Source organism: Saccopteryx leptura, chromosome 9 (genome assembly GCF_036850995.1).
Source record: "Saccopteryx leptura isolate mSacLep1 chromosome 9, mSacLep1_pri_phased_curated, whole genome shotgun sequence".
Lineage (NCBI taxonomy): Eukaryota > Metazoa > Chordata > Mammalia > Chiroptera > Emballonuridae > Saccopteryx > Saccopteryx leptura.
Genome location: NC_089511.1, coordinates 63,622,749 through 63,643,320, shown reverse-complemented (window position 1 = coordinate 63,643,320; position 20,572 = coordinate 63,622,749). Strand labels below are relative to the sequence as shown.

The 20,572-nt window shown below is 40.5% G+C and overlaps 1 protein-coding gene across 2 annotated transcripts in view; it reads right to left on the bottom strand.

Moving 5' to 3' along the window:
* The window catches only part of NRBF2 (nuclear receptor binding factor 2), a 31,219-nt gene extending 27,234 nt beyond the window's left edge, over positions 1–3,985 (bottom strand). For both annotated transcript variants that reach the window (XM_066348774.1, XM_066348778.1), the window contains exon 1: positions 3,768–3,985. In XM_066348774.1, the coding sequence (XP_066204871.1) occupies positions 3,768–3,797 (30 nt within the window). In that variant the 5' untranslated portion in view covers positions 3,798–3,985. The remainder of the gene's footprint in view (positions 1–3,767) is intronic.
* Positions 3,986–20,572: the final 16,587 nt, after the last annotated feature.

Sequence of the window (20,572 nt, the reverse complement as noted above, 5' to 3'; positions counted from 1 at the left end):
TATGTACGAGCTCTGCAGTAATATACACATATGTATGCGTACACTGGTCATTACATTAAAAAAATCTCACTGTGAATCAGTCAAAACAAATGGGCAAGCACTGACCTAATAAAGATCAATATACGCCTGACCTGTGGTGACGCAGTGGATCAGGTCCTGAGGTCACCAGTTCAAAACCCTGGGCTTGCTCAGTCAAGGCACATAGGAGAAGCAACTACTATGAGTTGATGCTTCCCACTCCCCTCTACCACCCCTCCCCCGTTCTCTCTCTCTCTCTCTCTCTACCTCCTTTCTCTAAAGTCAATAAAAATCTTTTTTTAAAGTCAGTATTTTATTTAGAATCTTGCTTTCAAATCCCACTATCATCACTTATTCTGCATTTTAATGTCTTCATCCATAAAATGGGGAATATCTCATATAGTACTTAAAAACAAAATAAACAACATATATTTATTAAAGTGTCTGATACCAAACCTAGCACTCACTAATTGTCTGAAAGGTTTTAGTGCTCTACCACCTTTCCCCAGAGTGCCTCCATTAGCCCCACCTCGCTTGTGACACGGATGAATTTTCCTTGAACTCTCCAGGGCAACAAGGAAGACGTTCAAACAGCTTTTAGGTTTTTTATTGTTTTGTTTTGGGTTCTTTGACTTAAAGATTTTAATGCCAATATAATTAACATGGAATACTTACAAAGATTCCACGTATGTACAAGGCCATTCTTTGGACCATATCTGATTCCTTTCTTATATGAGAACTGACTACTCTAGAGGAAAGCTCAGTTACTCAACAAACATATTCTCAGCACTCTTACGAGCCAAACACATAGAGTACAATTGTGGCCAGCAGTCACATGGACCCTGTCCTTTGAGTGTGCAGAGTAGGTAAGCAAAGCATGAGCAATAGTCATGTATAAATTAAGGTCTGACATCACTTCCTAAATAGGCAGCCAACAAACCAAAGAACAAGAAATTATCTCACAAGTTTTGACATCTGCTTCCAGCACTCACAATGCCAAAATTATATGTAGGGAAAGAAATCCCTAAATATACACTGGTTATAATTTTCCACATTAAAAACTGACATTAAAAAATGAAAAAAAAAATTGACAGGAAAAGACTGTGAAGCAATACTTATTCAGAGTGCAAAGGCTATTTTTCCCTCGATGGAAATAGTTTATTTTATTTTTTCTGACCAACTTAAAAAAACCAGAGAACTATATATAACACAATATCTGTATCATATATTAAAATGAATATTTTCAACTCGTTCTCTTCCATATTCTAAAAACTCACAGTAAATAAATAAGCCTATAGGCCCTTATTGCAAACTTAATATAAAAGGATCAATACTAGAGCAGAGGCACTAAATAAATGTTGACACAGAATATATAGTTCAATATCGATAAGGGCCATACTGAAATGAAAATGATGAGTACATTATTGAAGAAGCATGCAAGAAAGGTCATGATATCAAAATAAGTTGTGATCCATAATGCATCTGAGTCACTGGTCTAATTAATTTCTCAGCCTAGGCTTATTTAGCTGTAAAACAGGAAAGCAGTTCTTCCTAAATTCCATGGATGCTCTGAGAACAAATGATTATAGATCTATGTACTGTAATAGTCCTTATACAATAAATTTGGACTGCACTCCGTCATTAGAAAAAGCTTGTATATACTACTGAGATTTTCAAAGGCACTCATTAAATCATTGCATTGAGAACTATTCTTCATGTTGAGTCAACTGGATACTAAGGTAGGTACCTGCTCACAAAAAGAATGTGACTGTCAAAAAAACAAAAATAAAACCTGTCTTGTAAAACTGAGTGACAGCAAATTCAGAGGCCTGTCATTTGTACTTAACAGCACAGTCAAAATGATACAAGTAAATGTTAATCTCTGTTCCACTGTTATCTTCTAATAAACAGCTAAGCTAGAACTTATACCTTTCAAATCTCAAACGGTTTAAGAATTCAAGATGCCAAATTTCTAATAGCTGCCCACAAATTTTATGGCTAGATTAGAGACATATGCTAGACTGCTTAACATGACTAGATTCAAAACTCTCCTCTATAGAAAGATAATGCTATTACCACCATTTAGCTAAATTTTCCTAAGCTGGTGATATTTCTGCTTCATCTATAACTCACCCCGTTCCAGTTCTCTCGTAAAATACCACACACCAATGGGAGTTGGCTGGAATTATGCTGCAGCCGGCAGCCAAATAAAGCTAACTGGAAGTAAACCAATGGTCATTTTGCAAGGACACTTGAACTTTGGAGCCCTTTGTAAACTGATGGTTATTTCTAATAATACTACTGTTAAGTTTCAACTTTGAGTCATCCATTATACTTCACTGTAAATGATATGTCACCTTAAAAACAAGAAAAGTGCAAGACATTTCTCTGGTTTTTAAAAAACTCACAAATCTAGTCCAACTCTTTTTAAGTGTAAACAACTCTTACCAATGGGGGAAGGGCTCAACTTAATAAAACTGGGAGGCGCTTCTCTGAGCAGCTAACCTGCCACCAGTTCGTTTGGGAACCAGAGTTTTAGGTCCTGGAATCTTATGCCTTTCCAGTTCAGCAAGCCCCAAACCCTTAGTTTACAAGTGAGATTTTAAATTAAGGGCTTATGTTTTGGTTATTATAACAGTTAATTCTTACACTGTACTGAGTATCAGATACTGTTCTAAGCCCTTTCTTTACACCTACTTGTTACTTTAAGCCTCACAAAAATATCAAAAGAGATGTTCAACACATCTGCCCAAAGTCACACAGCTTTTAGGTGGCAATGCCTGCGTTCAAATTCAAGCGGTCTAGCTCCAGTATACCGACATTCTCTGCAGAATGGTTTAAATCCAGCCCAAGGCTCTTCCACCACTCCAGGGTTCAGCGTTCCAAAAGGAGAAACTAATTCTCCGATGTCCACCATTGCAAGTGAATTTCAAACTTGTGACTCTTAAAAGTTCCTACTGTTTGTCTGCAACCTTAAGTATTATGACTTTTGTATCCAAAATAGGTGATCTTTCTGGGAAACCAGAAGATGCACTGGCCAGTCAGAAAAGAGAGCGTTTCTCCTTACTGCTTAAATCGCAACACCTGAAATGCCTAAAAATAAATGGCCTATTAGCACTTCTTCTGAGGAAGGCAAACATCTACCGTATTTTCATGATACCTAAGTGATGAAACTGCCCTAACGGGGACGCCCCGTCTATTTCTGGGCTCTCCAACTTATTTGAGAAGGAAATCTTTAAGTTTATGTATGTGAATGTAGATAACAAATGGATGAAGGGAAAATGGGGTGATAAGGGATATTATAGCATCTCTCCAAAGTGGGGAGCCTCAGACTTCAGACCCTGTGTTAGAAGTTAAAACCAGTATTACACACTATTTCTGCCCTGACCGGTTTCAGTGCCTCTCCAGGCTGCGGGGAGGTGTTTACGTGGCGCTTGGAGGCATTTCCTCAGGCCTGAAGAAGTCTTGGCAGCCCGGCGGCAGGAGCCCCTCACTCGGGGCCCTGTGGCAGGGGGCGCCCGGGGGCGGCGGGAAACGGACTCGGGAGCTTCTCTGGGATCCAAGGGGGTCAACGCCTGGGACTGCTGGCCCCGAGCCATGGGGCCACGTCCGCCCGCGCCCCCAGCCTTTAGGACCACCCCCGCCAACCCGCCTCCAGGCCTCGAGGGTCGGCGGCACGAAGGGCACCACACCCGACTCTTGAAGCACAGGAGCCCGAGGGCAAACGCGACCCTTCGTGGGCCACTCACCAGGTTGAGGGGTCCTTCCATTACTTCCATAGACCCCAGAGTGAGAGGCGGCCTGAGGAAAGGGAGAGAAGGCGCCGAAGCACATGGAGGAGGAGAGCAGGGAAGCGCGAAGCAGAGACGGAGACCGCGGCTCCACTCTGCGCCCCGGGAGCCAGCCGAGGGGGCAGAGGGAGCAACAACCGCTCCACTTCCTCCTCCGGCGCCGCGGGCCCGCCCCCTGCGCCGCGGGCACGCACGCGTCATGACGTCACATGCGGTGGTTCAAGGTGGGAGTGAGGACGGGTTGTGGGTGGGGCTCAGGGGAGGCGGGTCACGAGCTGTCTACACTTTCTCCACGATTGTCTTTCCTCTCGCGAGAAGTTTATCTTAAGCTTTTTGAAGTCTTTTCTGACATCAGCTGAGGAGGTTTATTTAACCTTGTTGGATCTTAGTGGGCTGTTGGCTTCCAGCCTCGCTTTTCCTAAATTCACTCTGCTTTGCTAAACTCTTTTACTAACGCATTCCCACATTTATTTTTGCACCGAGTAGCTTAAAAAAAATTTTTAAATTTATTTTAGAGAGAAAGGAAGGGAGAGAAAGAAATATTGACTTGTTCAGCTTTATTTATACATTTATTGGTTGATTCTTGTATGTGCCCTGACCAGGAATGGAACCCACCACCTTGGCATATCCAACGACGCTCTAACCAGCTGAGCTACTTGGCCGGGACCTGGTTGTTGTTTTTTTAAATCAGATTTTAGAAATGCTAAACCATGCTCTGGACTAGACCACTTCCACCCAGACAGACATGATGAGTCATGGCTTTGTCCTCAAGTTGTTGACAAACTAATAAAGAAAATAATGTGGACCACAAATAGCCAAATAAAATACTAGATGCATTTAACAATTATATGCCAAACCACATAATGTCAAGGAATTCACTGACAAAAAATAATTGATTTATGCTCTGAAGGGAACAGGGAGATGTAATAGAGGTACCATGAGTTTATACTCCCATAGAAATTGTGTGATTGGCCATGGACAGTGACCCAGTGGATAGAGCACTGGCGGATTGAGCATCGGCTTGGCATATGGATGTCCCAGGTTCAATTCCAGGTCAGGGCACACAGGAAAAGCAACCATCTGCTTCTCCTCCCCTCCGCCTCCCCCTTCTCTCCCTTTACCTCTCCCATCGCCAGGGGCTCTATTGGTTCCAGTGTGACCCTGGCACTAAGGATAGCTCCCTTGGAGCGCATCAGCCTCAGATGGTAAAAATAGCTTAGTACTGAGCATTGGCCCCAGATGGAAGTTGCTGGGTTGATCCCAGTTGGGGTGATTGCAGGAGTCTGCCTCACTGTCTTCTCTCCTCTTACCTAAAAAAAAAAAGAAAAGAAATTATGAGATAATAATAAATGTGTGTTGTTTTAAGCCACTATGTTTGTGGTTCTCTGGTAAGTGGCAAAGAAAACTATTACAGACCCCTTCAAGGGTAAATTTCAGAGACAAAACTTTCTTGATAAACTATAAACATGAGTAGTGGATTCATGTCATCACACTGCTCAATCCACAGTGGCTGTCTGTGCAGTGGGCATGCTTAATACCTCTAAGAAGGGGAACTTTAGTGAAAACTGGATAAAGCCTGACCAGGCGGTGGCGCAGTGGATAGAGCGTCGGACTGGGATGCAGAGGACCCAGGTTCAAGACCCCAAGGTCACCAGCTTGAGCGCGGGCTCATCTAGTTTGAGCAAAGCTCACCAGCTTGGACCCAAGGTTGCTGGCTTGAGCAAGGGATTACTCAGTCTGCTGTAGCCCCATGGTCAAGGCACAATTGAGAAAGCAATCAATGAACAACTAAAGTGCCACAACAAAAAAACTGATAATTGATGCTTTTCATCTCTCTGTGTTCCTGTCTGTCCCTATCTATCCCTGTCTCTGACTCTCGCTCTGTCTCTGTAAATAACTAAATAAATAAATAAAGTACTCTTTAAAAACAAACAAATGAAAACTAGATAAAGAAGGATAATATGATTTATTCATCCATACACCAATATTTGAAAGTGACTTCATTCAGGTCAGCAAAAGAGGAGACATGATAGGTGTACACAATCATGTCCAAATGTACAGACTTGACATCTGCCAGCCCGGTTCTCTGTCATTTGTTGTCATGCTGTTGACCTGACCAGCCACAGGCTATAATAGTATGCATACCGAACATGGCTAGGTCATCAGAGGAAGAAGGTACAGCCATACAAAGACTTTAGGGTATCCAGGCTGCTTCCCTTGAAGTTTAGGAAACAGCAGCTAGACCTGAAGCTTGCCACTGGTTATTTCTCTCATTTTAAAAATATTTTTTACTATTTTAAAAAAATGTTTAGATTATTGATTTTAGAGAGAAAGTGTGTGTGTGTGTGTGTGTGTGTGAGAGAGAGAGAGAGAGAGAGAGAGAGAGAGAGAGGGAGAGAGAGAGAGACAGGAACATCAAAAATCTGTTTCTTATGTGGCCTGAGAGGGAATTGAACGGGCAACCTGTGCACTTCAGGATGATGCTCTAACCAACTTGCTATCTGTCCAGGGTGGTTATTTTTCTACTTACAAGCTTGTATCCCTTCAGATACATGGAAGACTTTTTTGCCTATTGGGACCAGCCCATTCGTCTCCTGAGACCATCAGTGGAGTTACAGAAAGCAACAGGCTATCCCAGCTGAGGCTCAGTGGACATGCCTATTATTGAATCAGAGATGAGAAAAATCCAGCAAAGTCTCTACTGTGACTCAGCAAGATAGAGCCAGAGAGTTTTGGGAGAACATTAAAAACTTATCCTAGTGGTCTCTGAGGCTCACCTTGAAAATGCCTTCTATGTGAAAGAATCTAAACCTAAATGGGCCACTACTGAGGGACTTGCCATAGGGGAGAGGCTCCTAGTAGACCATGAGGCTCAATTTCATACATTCCTTAGATATTAGCATACAATCTCATACTCATCTATAGCATCCTGTCCAATCTCTTCTTGAACACTTACTACTCCAATTAAAGTTATTTGTTGTGAACTATTTTTTTTTTATTTCTATTTCTTTTTTTCGTTTGCACTAGATCTTGGTTCAGCAACCTTGGTACTTGAGTTCTGGCTAAGAAAGAATTCAGAACCAAAATTTAAACTATAAGACAAAGTTTATTTAGAAAGTCACAGAAGTATAAATGAGTTATAAGGGGGAAATAAGCTCAGAAAACACGTTACAGCAAAAAAGGGTCCTTGGCACTTAGGTGGGGGGGGGGAGAGAGAGAGAGAGAGAGAGAGAGAGAGAGAGAGAGAGAGAGAGAATGAGCACAAGAGCACCCTGGGGAAAGAAGGAGGTGGGGAAAGGCACAGGCACGCTTCATAGAAAGAACCACTGTTATCATCTGTTTTCTTTTTTGAGAGTACATTTATTAAAGCTGGGTATTGTTATCTTTTATTTTTAATTTTTATTTTTTTGAGGGACAGAGAAAGGGAGAGAGAGAGATAAAAGCATCAACTCGTTTTGTTTAGTAGTGCACTCAGTGACTGTAGCACCAGCCAGGGCCCATTTTTAATAGTTAGAAAGTTCTTATTTGAATCTTTCTTTCCAAGACTGCCATGACTTGAGTTTGTATAAACTTCTATAACATGAGTGGGTGAACACATGCACAATCTGTTCTCTGCTATCAAAGTGTAAAATGTGCATGATCTGACTGAGAAATTCCTACAGAAATACTAGCACAAGTATAGAAAATAAAGGTATATGAGGCCTCACCGATGGTAGTACAGTGGACAGAGCAGCGACCTGGGACACTGAGGACCCAGGTTCAAAATACTGAGATTGCTGTCTTGAGTGCAGGTTCATCTGGCTTGAGTGCAGGCTCATCCAGCTTGAGTGTGGGCTCACCAGCTTGAGCACAGGATCATAGATATGATCCCATGGTCGCTGGCTTGAACACAAATGTCACTGGCTTAAAGCCCAAGGTCACCGACTTGAGCCCCCAAGGTTGCTGACTTGAACAAGGGGTCACTGGCACAGCTGGAGCCCCTGTCAAGGCACCTATGAGAGACAATCAATGAACAATTAAAGTGACACAACTATGAGTTGATGCTTCTCATCTTTCTCCCTTCTTGTCTGTCTCTCTCTCTGTCTTTGTTAAGAGAAAAGGAGAGGGGAGGTTCATGAGGATGTTCACTGGGGACATTTTAACAGTGCTTTCCCTATTTCTGGAACAGTTTAAGTAAAAGTAGAGCTCATTTGACAGAGGTTCTGTAGAGGGGATTCCTGAAGCAAGTGAGAGCTGGATTGGTGACCTCAAAACTTTGTCTAGTTATAAGTCCCTGGTGTCCTCAGCTACAGGAAGAAAAGTAAGCAGACTCTGCTGGTCTCCTTTGCTGCCTTCTCTACTTCTATTGTTTTTCTCATCTTCAGTTCAGGAGCTCCAGGGAGAAAGGAATCAGGATCAGGTCAGCATCAGGAATCTTCACATAGTCCCTGAGGTGTCTGGGGTCCCTCCTCTGATAATGCTGTGGGAAGGGGCTTCCAATGTACCTCCCATACATGTTATATTTATAGACTTCCCAGCACATTTCCTTTTATAGTCAGGAAACCGACAGGGCCCACTAAAGCTGCAGTAACAGAGAAAACAACAGGGGTGATAGCAACAGCAGTGTGGGGCACATGGCAGCAACCAAATCTGAAGGGCAAAAACTGATCAACACTGCAAAGTCAGGAGCAGACAGTAAGGGCCCAAGAGGAAGAAAAACCAGCATGATCATGGCACAACCATCACCATGTCCACAGTGGGTGTTAAAGTGGTTGTGGCAGGTGCTTCATGTATGCCCTTGAAGGGTACTTCCAGATGTGATGGGAAGTATGTATGAAGGACCACAACAATATGAGGCATTGTTCTGTTACTAAGCAGAGTGGTGAGTAAGGTGCTTCTGTTGCAATTTTCCCTATTTTACCATCTCTGAGATCAGGTGACCTTACAGTTGCTGTCAGCCAGGTGTCAGTTGTGATGATGTTCTATTGCCTTAGGAAAACTTTCACCAAGTTCTTTTATTATGTTTCCCTTTCTGTGTATGCACAAGAGTGATATGGGACAAAAACATGACTAAGTTTAAAGAGCCAACCTATTTCACTATACATAAAAGAAAAATTTAAGGGACAAAAACAATGGCTTACCTGCTGAGGAAACCATCAGAATATAAGCAGATGACCCTCTTTCCTGTACTTACTATATGAGGACTTGCCTCCTGTCATACCATTCCTTGATATTGTTGAAAAACAAAATTCAGCCAAATAAATTTGAAGATCTAATTGGCTTTATTAAGTGATTCATGAATCATGCAGCATCTCATCTCGCAAATAGAACAGTACTCATAGGAATTGTACAGAATGAAAGGTTTTTACAGGCAGAAAGAGGGTAGGACTAGGAAATTAAGAGTGAATTAAGTCAGGCAAGTGCACTTTCCCTTAGAGCAGTGGTTCTCAAACTTTTTTAAGTCAGGGTGCATTTAAAATCCTACAAATAACTGTAGGCGCACTATATACAAATTTCTGAGAAATATGTTATAATAAGTCAAATATTCAAGAAAAAAATATAAAGTCCTAGCGTGCTTTTATGGTAATTAATGAAATAAATATGACAAAATTAAATTTATTCTGACATTAAAAAACATTTTTCTATTACATTTTTTGAGTTATGCTTTTTAGAATTCGTAAAAAAGAGCCTGACCAGGCGGTGGCGCAGTGGATGGAGTGTCAGACTGAGATGTGGAGGACCCGGGTTTGAGACCCCCGAGGTTGCCAGCTTGAGTGCGGGCTCATCTGGTTTGAGCAAGGCTCACCAGTTTGGACCCAAGGTCGCTGGCTTGAGCAAGGGGTTACTCGGTCTGCTGTAGCCCCCCCCCCCTTCAAGGCACATATGAGAAATCAATCAATGAACAACTAAGGAGCCTCAATAAAGAATTGGTGTTTCTTATCTCTCTCCCTTACTGTCTGTCTGTCCCTATCTGTCCCTCTCTCTGACTCTCTCTCTCTCTGCCCCCCAAAAAGAAGAATTTGTAAAAAAGAGGGGTTAAAAAATAAAAAAATGACAAAAAATGTTATCTTTATATATATATATATATATATATATATATATATATATATATATATATACACACACATTCTTAGTAAGATTTAGTAAATTTGGCAAGTCCCGGCGCGAATGTATTAAGTTTTTTCATTCTTGTGTTATGAGAAACATGTGCCTGATATGTCCTAGTGATTTCTTCAATATTTAGGCATATATTTGAAATGCAAACTCTCATTTCCTCATCAACACATTGAAGAATTCCTCTCTTCTTACTCTTAATTGTATTGAGGGTAGAAAATCCTAATTCTAATAAATAGGATGTTGAAAATTGTAGTAAAATGTTCAAAGCTTTTTTAGATATTGCCACATATTTTTCTTTTATAGAAATACAAAACACTTCAAGAGACAATTCCTTATGTTTAATCATCAATTCACGATCAGTGGATATAGCTGCCAGTTCTTCTTCTGTTAATGTTAAACCAAAATCACTTGAAGCTTCCATGAATGGGTTTCTAATCCAATCGTACTATTCAGTGTTAAGTGATGGAAAATGCTATAAATTAAATTCTGCCCATCAGCCTTCAAGTCCTGTTTTATTTACACTTAACTTCTTCTCACTTCCAGAATCGGATTTTTCAATATCACATTCTTTTTGAGAACTCTATCCATTTTATTTGGGTGTATTTATCTAAAAATAACATAATGATGTGTCAATAATAAATATAAAAATAATATAATAATGATGTGTTAACAAAAAGCAGTATTTCCATAATGAAATGGTATAATAGAGTAACTATATTTATTTTGATATTTGGCATGTTGGCACATGCCGCGAACCAGCGCAGCTAGTAATTCCAGGTCCTGAGTGGGAACAGTGCAGAATTAAGAAAATATGCGGAATTAAGAAAATACGCTGCCCTGGCCGGTTGGCTCAGCGGTGGAGCATCGGCCTGGCGTGCAGGAGTCCCGGGTTCAATTCCCGGCCAGGGCACACAGGAGAAGTGCCCATCTGCTTCTCCACCCCTCCCCCTCTCCTTCCTCTCTGTCTCTCTCTTCCCCTCCCGCAGCTGAGGCTCCATTGGAGCAAAGATGGCCCGGGCCATCCCTGGGGATGGCTCTGTGGCCTCTGCCTCAGGTGCTAGAATGGCTCTGGATGCAACAGAGCGACGCCCCAGAGGGGCAGAACATCGCCCCCTGGTGGGCATTCCAGGTGGATCCCAGTCGGGCGCATGCTGGAGTCTGTCTGACTGCCTCCCCGTTTCCAGCTTCGGAAAAATTTTTAAAAAAAGAAAATACGCTAAATTAAGAAAATATGAGGTTGGGAGGGCCCTGTAATTGCTGCTGGCAAGAACAAAGTGTGTCCCCAAACCACATCTTGCTTTATTTATAGGGCAAAGTGGGCCATTAGCAAATCAACCAGATCTTTGATCATGTTTCCAAGGCAACCCAGAATTTTACCAAGTGCAGAAAACCCCAACCATACATATCATCTTAACTTTACACCAAACAAAGGATAGAAGAAACTTACTTCTAGTCTTTCTGGGAAACATGGGGATAGTGTAAACAATCCAGCATGACAGCTTAACAGCCTTTTGCAACCTAATCAGGCAAGTGAGGTGGGGGTTGGGCAGACTGTCAGCTTACAGCCAATTCCCCACACCTCTGTCCCCCCAAAGTCTAAACTCCAAAACCCCTGTTGGTTTTTTGGTCCCCAACAGGCCCCTATTTCTCTGGAATACCATAGGGCGCACCTGGAAATCTTCTAGGATGCAACAGTGTGCCCTGGCACGCACTTTGAGAACCACTGTCTTATAGGAAGGCTGAAGGGTCCCAGCTACAGATTACCTCACTTGGGTGGACCAAGAAATTACAGACTGGCCAATTTAAAATTGCACTCTTAGGAGAGGCTGAAACTCCAATTAGATTAGGTATTAAATATAGATTTGGTATCATGGGATCATTTTAGCCTGTGACTTTTCTTTTTAACAACATGAAAGAAACCACTAAATTCTTCCCCATTCAATTTCATCATGAACAAGAGGGAAGACAGCCTTTAACTTGAAAAGAAAACTACAGTTCTAGTCATTTGTTTTTAAGACTTCACATGGTGTTGAACAGAGATGAAGCACCATCTTGCTTCAGCTTTATTTTAAGTGTTTCTTGAAGATTTAAATTTCTACTCTTTCTAAAACTTTTAAATATTCTCATTTCCCAATAACAGTGATTCAACTTTGTATAAAACTTGACAGGTTTCCAAGCACTTACATGTATATCTGCTCATTCAATTTCAACAGGCTCAAATCAGTGACTTGCCCAGTATCATAAAATTAGTAAATAACCACGCTAGGTCTTGAATCTAGGTCTGTCTGGCTATAAGCCCAGTACTCTTTCCACTACAAGCAGCTAAATATCAACTGGAGTGACTCTTATGTTGGTAATAGCAAAAATAGACTGTTAGGGTAACCCACTGTAATTACATAGGTTATTTTGGGTTTTCCTAAGTTCATAGTCCTAAGTATCAAGAGCTTCATACTAAAAAGGGAGTTGCTATTGTTAGTGGCTCTGTTCTCTTCTGGGGGATTTGCCAAGAACTATTCACAAACCAGACTGGGTGAGCACAGAGTTGGGGGTTGGAGGGGGGGGGTGCAGTTGGCATTAGGTCGCAGGCTCGAATCCTTGGACTCTGAGCCAAGCTGTCCAGTTGCTTCAGCATGAGCCAGGATGAGGAGAGCCGAGTTAGGCAAGAGTCAGGTTCTATTCAACAAAGCTCAGCAGAGGGGAGGCCAAGGAAGTAGAATTTCAGGGCAGGTTTCTTATCCAGTAAGCTGACACCTGGGAAAAGTTAGTCAAATAAAGGCAGAAAGTCAAGGATTCAACCAACTTTCTATTAGGTTAGTGTTTCACAAATGAGGAAGCAGAGGAGCACTCTCCAGAATCCCAAATGTCTTTGAACCTTATATCTGCGGGTGCACCAGCAAGGCTGCCTGCTTCCAGCTATAAAAATAACTTACTGCCCTAACCCAGTAGCTCAGCTGGTTAGAGCATTGTCTCGATATGCCAAAGTTGTGGGTTCAATCCCCAATCAGGGCACAAACAAGAATCAACCAAGGAATGCATAAATAAATGGAACAACAAAATCAATGTTTCTTTCTCTCTCTGTGCCCCCCTTCCTCTATCTCTCTCTAAACATTCATAAATTAAAAATTTTAAAATAACCTACCTGTTGATCTGTATTAGGTCAGGTGTGAGGAAAACACTTTTTCACCTATGTTTTCTTTCCAGACATTTCAGAACACTGAGACATACCTCACCAAATCTTCTTCAGCTATTATGGTTACAATCCCTAATTATAAAGAACGCCAAACTTTCAGCCCTATCTATTGCTCTGACTCTTTAATACAAAATGCTAGCCTATCTAGACTTTACTTCAAACAGAGTGGTCACATATTGGAAAGGGATTGAGGGAATTGTGAGATATTGGAAGGTGATATGATTTGATTACCCTTAAATAAATGTAGATTCTACTTAGTAGGGAAGAAATGATTGAAGTTATAAAGCAGAAGTACAGAGACTGTTCTTTCTTAAATTTGCTGGAGAGATTTGCTTCTAGTATCCTTTTAAGAAAACATTTTCCACAGTTGCCAAGATTCTTAAATCCATTACTAATTTATTAATTTATTCAGTCCCTCTGTGTTCCATGTCCCCCGCTGCCATTCCATCTAGCAACACAGGCACAAGAGACCACTGATTGACAGTCCTCTGAAGCCATGTTAGGGCTTCAGAAAAAGGAGTAGCAAAACAGCACAGAAATTCTTGGCTGCATGGCACAGTGGATAAAGTGTCACCCTGGTGCACCAAGGTGCACAGTGCAAGAAGCAATCAATGAGTGCACAACTAAACGAAACCACTAAGCAGAACAGCAAGCTGATGCTCCTGTCTCTCTCCTCCCCCCCCCACCCCCGCTCTCAAATCAAGGGGGGAGAGGAACACAGAAAATAATAAGAATGCTAATATTAATGGACTCTACTTTTTACTTTCACTGTACTCTTTACTTCTGAGGTAGTTTTATCACAAGCCTTTATAACTTCTCTACCTTTCAGGGAACTGGAAAGCTCTTGGGGTGGGGGTGGGAAGGAAAGGAGGTAAGGAGGTAGGAAGGAGAAACAGGATATGACAGACACCTTATATACTCTTTATGCTGACATGTTTACATCACATACTGTTGACATTTGGTCCAGAAGCAACTGTGGGAAGAATGATGCAACCTCAGATGTTACAACATCAAGACTGCAGCCAAAGAATTTTCCCAGCATACATGGAGGCTGGCCAGGCTTCAGCTTTGGCCAGACACTCGGGTTACTCCACGCTGAGTTTTCCCTCCCCAGTTCTGAAGTCCTCTGGACTCTGAATCTATTACAGCTTGTCTACCATCATCGTCACATTCTTCTTTTCCAATTCAGCTTTTGTGGAAAGGGAGCAAAGCAGCTGGGCAAAAACCAATTGGAGAATTTTTGGTCACAAAATTGAAATAATTTACAGAACTCTCTTGGATTCCCCAATTACCACGGAGCAAATACCTTACTTGATTTAATCATAATTAGTGGCTGCATTTTACAAGAAATTTATTTTGTAATTGTATAAATAATTAAAACATTTCTTGGCCTGACCGGGCGGTGGTGCAGGGGATAGAGCATCAGACTGGGATGCAGAAAACCCAGGTTCGAGACCCCGAGGTTGCCAGTTTGAGCGAGGGCTCATCTGGTTTGAGCAAAAAGCTCACCAGCGTGGGCCCAAGCTTGCTGGCTCAAGCAAGGGGTTACTCGGTCTGCTGAAGGCCCGCGGTCAAGGCACGTATGAGAAAGCAATCAATGAACAATTAAGGTGTTGCAATGTGCAACAAAAAACTAATGATTGATGCTTCTCATCTCTCCATTCCGGTCTGTCCCTGTCTATCCCTCTCTCTGACTCTCTCTCTGTCTCTGTAAAAAAAACAAACAAAAAAACCCCCATTTTTTGTACAAATGCATTTTTGTACCTCTTTTTATGAAAAATTCCAAATGTATCAAAAGTAGAAAGTATAGTAAACTTCCATATATCTATACCTTGTATTTTTTTAAAAAAAATTTTTATTCATTTATTCATTTTAGAGAGGAGAGAGAGTTAGAATGAGAGAGAGAGAGAGAGAAAGGAGGGAGGAGCAGGAAGCATCAGCTCCCAAATATACCTTGACCAGGCAAGCCCAGGGTTTTGAACCGGTGACCTCAGTGTTCCAGGTCAACGCTTTATCCATTGTACCACCACAGGTCAGGCTATACCTTGTATTTAATAGTTATTTACATTTTGCCATATTATCTCCATCTATTTGTTTGCTAAAAATTTTTAAATAAATTATAAATATTTTATTTCCTTCTAATTACTTTGGTATTCACTCAAAATATTTTTTCCACTTTAGTACACTACCTTAGTTGTACATAAATTGACACTAATTCTTAAACATCAACCTATACCATAGTCAATTTCCCCAACGGTCTCCAAATTGCCAAATTTAGAGCAAATCAAGAACTAATCAGTCCACACCTTACATGGAATTGCTGTCTCTTAAATTCTCTTAATTTGCTTTTAACCTAGATAAATCCTGTCTTTTTGTTTTTTTAAATGAAATTTACTTGTGGAAAAGACCAGTTGTCTCCTCCTCCATTCCATTTTAAACCATTGATTTTATGGTTTTTAAAAACCACTGGATATAAATATAATATTAAATATACTTTTCTCACAAATTCACTTTCAATAAGCCTTAAAAGTAAAATGCAGAATAGCAATTTTTGACTTTATAACCACAAATTCTCTGCCGTATATTTTAGTTGGTACTTTTTTGTTGCAAATAGCAGAAATCAACCTTGACAAGATTAAATCGAATGGGGAATTTAATAGAAATTTATTTGTTATGAGTTTCATTTTCCTACATGTAATAAAAATTCAAAATAAAAATGGCTTAAGCAAGATAAAAGTCTGTGAAACAAATCTAGAAGAGGGCAGTCCCTGCCTGGCATGGCAGATTCTCAGTGGGAGCCCGGGCTTTCTCCATTGCACATGCAGTCACATGGTTTCCATCTCAAGGTCACCCCATGAGTCATCCTTCTATTGCTTCTATCATCAGTGTGCTTGGAAAGATGTGTGTATCCTTTGCTTTTGTCATCAGTCTGCTTGGAAGGAGGTATACATAATCAAGCATCTCATTAACAACTTAGACCTCTCCCCTTTTCTTATGGACCTCAGTGTACAGATTTGAATTAATTATAATTCTTGGTTTATGATCCACTTTTCTCAGTGGGCCATGCATAACACTTTTTAATTATTTGTAACTAATTTATTTACAACATAATGAAAACCAATGAATCCAGAACTACTCCAAAACAATGCTAATACGAACATTCTTGTACATGTTTGTTTTGCAGCATATATGCATGCATTTCTGCTGAACATATATCTAGGACTAGAATTAATGGGTCATGTGTTATGCATATGTTCAGTTTTTGTAGATACTTCCAGTTTTCCAAAAAGCTTATGCCAATTTGTACTACCACAAGCAGTGAAAGAAAATTGCACTTGCTCCAAATTGTTGGCAATAATTTCTATTTTTTTGTCTTCATTTTTACCCTCTACTTCTATGTACTCTATCTATCTATCTATCTATCTATCTATCTATCTATCTATTTATCTATTTATCTATCTATTTTATTATTTTTTTGTGGCAGAGACAGAGAGACAGAGAGAGGGATAGATACGAACAGACAGGAAGGCTGTCTTTGTTGCGGCTCCTTAGTTGTTCATTGATTTTTCATATGTGCCTTGACCTGGGGGGCTATAGCAGACCAAGTGACCCCTTGCTCGAGCCAACAACCTTGGGCTCAAGCTGGTGAGCCTTGCTCAAACCAGATGAGCCCGCGCTCAAGTTGGTGACCTCGAGGTCTCCAACCTGGGCCCTCCATATCCCAGTCCAACACTCTATCCACTGTGCCACCACCTGGTCAGGCTATCTTATTTTTTAACTCCTTAAATGTTGACTTGTGCTCCCATTACTTTATATTAGTGATGCTAATGAATATGCTAATGAATATGCTCCTGAATATATCACTATGAACTTCTTGACCTCCAAGTCTAATAACTTTTCTTTATCTCACCCTTCATTTCACAGTAATATTTGACACACTGACCAACACGTTCTTCTTAGAGCATTGTCCTGATACTCCAAGGTTCCACAGAGCACATACAAGAATCTACCAATGCATGCCTAAATAACTGGAACGAGAAATCAATGATTTCCTCCCTCACTCTTCCTTTCTCTCTCTAAAAAGTAATCTATAAATAAAAATTTTAAATCCAAAAAATTATGAAATATATCTGACACATAGTTTGGGGTAAAATTTTGTGGAGTATAATGGAAAATACCTAGCTCTTAGAGTCAGATAAACCTGGGTGAGTATCCCACTTTAATCAACCTCTTGAAACTTCAGCTTTTTTTTTTTTTTTTCATCTCTAAAGAAGAGATTGAATAGCTTGCTATTAAGGCTGTGAATATTTTTATTTATATGACTCATAAATCTAGAACTTGATATATTAAAAATTAAACTCATCATCCTTCCCTACCCTGACCATCCTCTTCTTTGTTCCCTCTCTCAGGGCGTGGCATTAACTTCTCACCTATTTACTCAGAAATCTAACAGCATCCTCAGTTTGTTTCTTGTTTCCTAGTCCATTAGCAGGTCCTGCCAATTCTATGTCCTAAGGATTTTTCAATTTTGTATACTCACCTCAATTCCCACTGCTATCTTGCCTATTTTACTGTAACAACCTCCTAACTTGTCTTTCTATTTCCAGTGTTATTATCTTTCAGTTCACTCTCCACACTATAGCCAAAATGTCCATATAAATTTGGTTATGACATTCTTCTGCTTACAGCATTCCATTGGCTTCCTTTCTGCCTGAGATTCTATCATGACTTCCAAGGCCTTCCAAGGTAGTCTGCTTTGCTCTCTAGACTCATGTGGAAAGGAACTTTAGTTTTCTTTTATATTTTTTAAAATTTTTTTAAAAATTAATTTTAATTTATTGTGTTTACATAGATTCAAGTGTCCCACTGAATACATCCCCCCACCCCCGTATTGCCCTCAACATCCCCATTGCCCCCTTCCCCCCAACATCCTCCCTCCTTCCCTCCAGGATTTGCTTTTCTGCTCTCTGTAACGCTATGTTATGTATAAATAATTTCACCAATCTCTTTTCCTTTCTCTGATCCCATTTCTTATCCCTTTTCCCTTTGTCCGCTTTCCCTCTGGTCCCTTTGATCCTGCCTCTGTCTCTATTCCATTCCTCAGTTCACATTGTTCATTGGATTCCTCAAATGAGTGAGGTCATATGGTATTTTTCATTCTCTGCCTGGCTTATTTCACTTAACATAATAGTTTCCAGGTCCATCCATGTTGTTGCAAAAGGTAAGATTTCCTTCTTTCTCATGGCCCTATAGTATTTCATTGTCTATATGTACCACTGCTTTTTAATCTACTCATCCACTGACAGACACTGGGCTGTTTCCCGATCTTGGCTATTTTGAACAATGCTGCCATAAACATGGGGGTGCATTTCTTCTTTTGAATCAGTGATTTGGTGTTCTTAGGATATATTTCTAAAAGTGGGATGGCTAGGTCAAAAGGCAGTTTGATTTTTAGTTTTTTGAGGAATCTCCATACTGTTTTCCACAGTGGCTGCACCAGTCTGCATTCCCACCAGCAATGCAGGAGGGTTCCCTTTTCTCCACATCCTTGCCAACACTTATTCTGTGTTGTTTTGTTGATGAGCGCCATTCTGACTGGTGTGAGGTGATATCTCATTGTGGTTTTAAGTTGCATTTCTCTAATAATTAGTGATGTTGGACATTTTTTCATCTGCCTATTGGCCATCTGTATGTCCTCTTTGGAGAAGTGTCTATTCATTTCTTGTGCCCATTTTTTGATTGAATTGTTTGTTTTAGGATTTATAAAAATGACTGATAATAGTACAGATTTCTAACTAATAAATTGCTGTTATGTTTAATTTTCTTTAAGAATGACTTTCAGTTTTACTACACTTCTCAGAAACCTTCAGGAATCAACCTAGTACCCTACCCTGTCAATGACAGATTTTTTTCTAATTGTCACCTATTCATGTTGCTCATTTATCTCTCATAGATCTTTCACTACTTAAAAATACATTGCTTTAGTTGCACTAGGACATACAATGCTCATTCTTGCATCTTTGCCATATACATTATGGAATTTATGGATGAATTTCAACTAAGGTTGATTTAAAAACCAAGTCACAAAAGAATACGCGTGATATAGTGCCATTTATTGACAAAGTCATAAACAAGAACAAATAATGTGTTGTTTCAGGTGCATATTTGGGGATAAGAAGCAAGGAATAATAAACTCAAGGTTTAGGACCAGGGCTGTCTCTAGGGTGGGAAGGTCGGAGTATATACAAGGGTCACAACAGTGTAGGAAATTATTATTATGTATCTAAGTAAAGTGATGGGTACATGAGTGCCTACTGTTCTAATTTTCCCACTTACTATCTCTTACTTACAATTGCTATCAGTCAGGTGTTAGTTGTATTGCTTTAGAAATACTTTAACACTTATGGTGACTCATCTTCCTGCTGAGTCATTTCTGGTCCGGAAGGAGAGTGCCAATCTTTTCCCATTTTCAACTTTATAATGAATAAAAGATGCCTTTAACTTTAAAAACACACTAACTATAAATTTAGTTGTTTTATGAATGAGAGTGTTGTTGAATAGATAAGTATCATCTTAATCCAAGTGCAAAGTATTTGACCCTAGATGCAGTCTTAATTACATCTACTATCCCCAGTGAGGCTCATCTAATACTTTTGAGAAGTAGAGTATCATAAATTCTTAAACAAGTGAATAATTTTAATATAATTGAATTACATTAAACAATTATTTGAAGCTAAGAAATGTATTTAACAGCCTACACCTCTACTTTCATGTTAAGACATTTCAAACCAGAATGTGTGTATTCCCAGAGGTACTTATGGTATGCTAAAGGGAATACTGTATCAGTCATAGTCCTGCATTGTCAATATTACTTGTAAATAAGTAATTGAAACATTATTTTATTTGAACTTCAGACTTTAAAAAATGATTTTCTCGGCCCTGGCCGGTTGGCTCAGCGGTAGAGCGTAGGCCTAGCGTGCAGAGGACCCGGGTTCGATTCCCGGCCAGGGCACACAGGAGAAGCGTCTATTTGCTTCTCCACCCCTTCGCCGCGCTTTCATCTCTGTCTCTGTCTTCCCCTCCTGCAGCCAAGGCTCCATTGGAGCAAAGATGGCCCGGGTGCTGGGGATGGCTCTGTGGCCTCTGCCCCAGGCGCTAGAGTGGCTCTGGTCGCAACATGGCGACGCCCAGGATGGGCAGAGCATCGCCCCCTGGTGGGCAGAGCGTCGCCCCATGGTGGGCGTACCGGGTGGATCCCGGTCGGGCGCATGCTCCCAAGTCTGTCTGACTGTCTCTCCCTGTTTCCAGCTTCAGAAAAATGAAAAAAAAAAAATGATTTTCTCAAACTTATTGTACACAAACTATGATAAAATTAGTATTCAGCATCAAACTAAAAAATGTTCTATAAATTCTCAAAAACAATTGAAGGGATTTAGTTTTGTAACTCTAGCAAAATTAGTAACTTGAGCAATTTTGT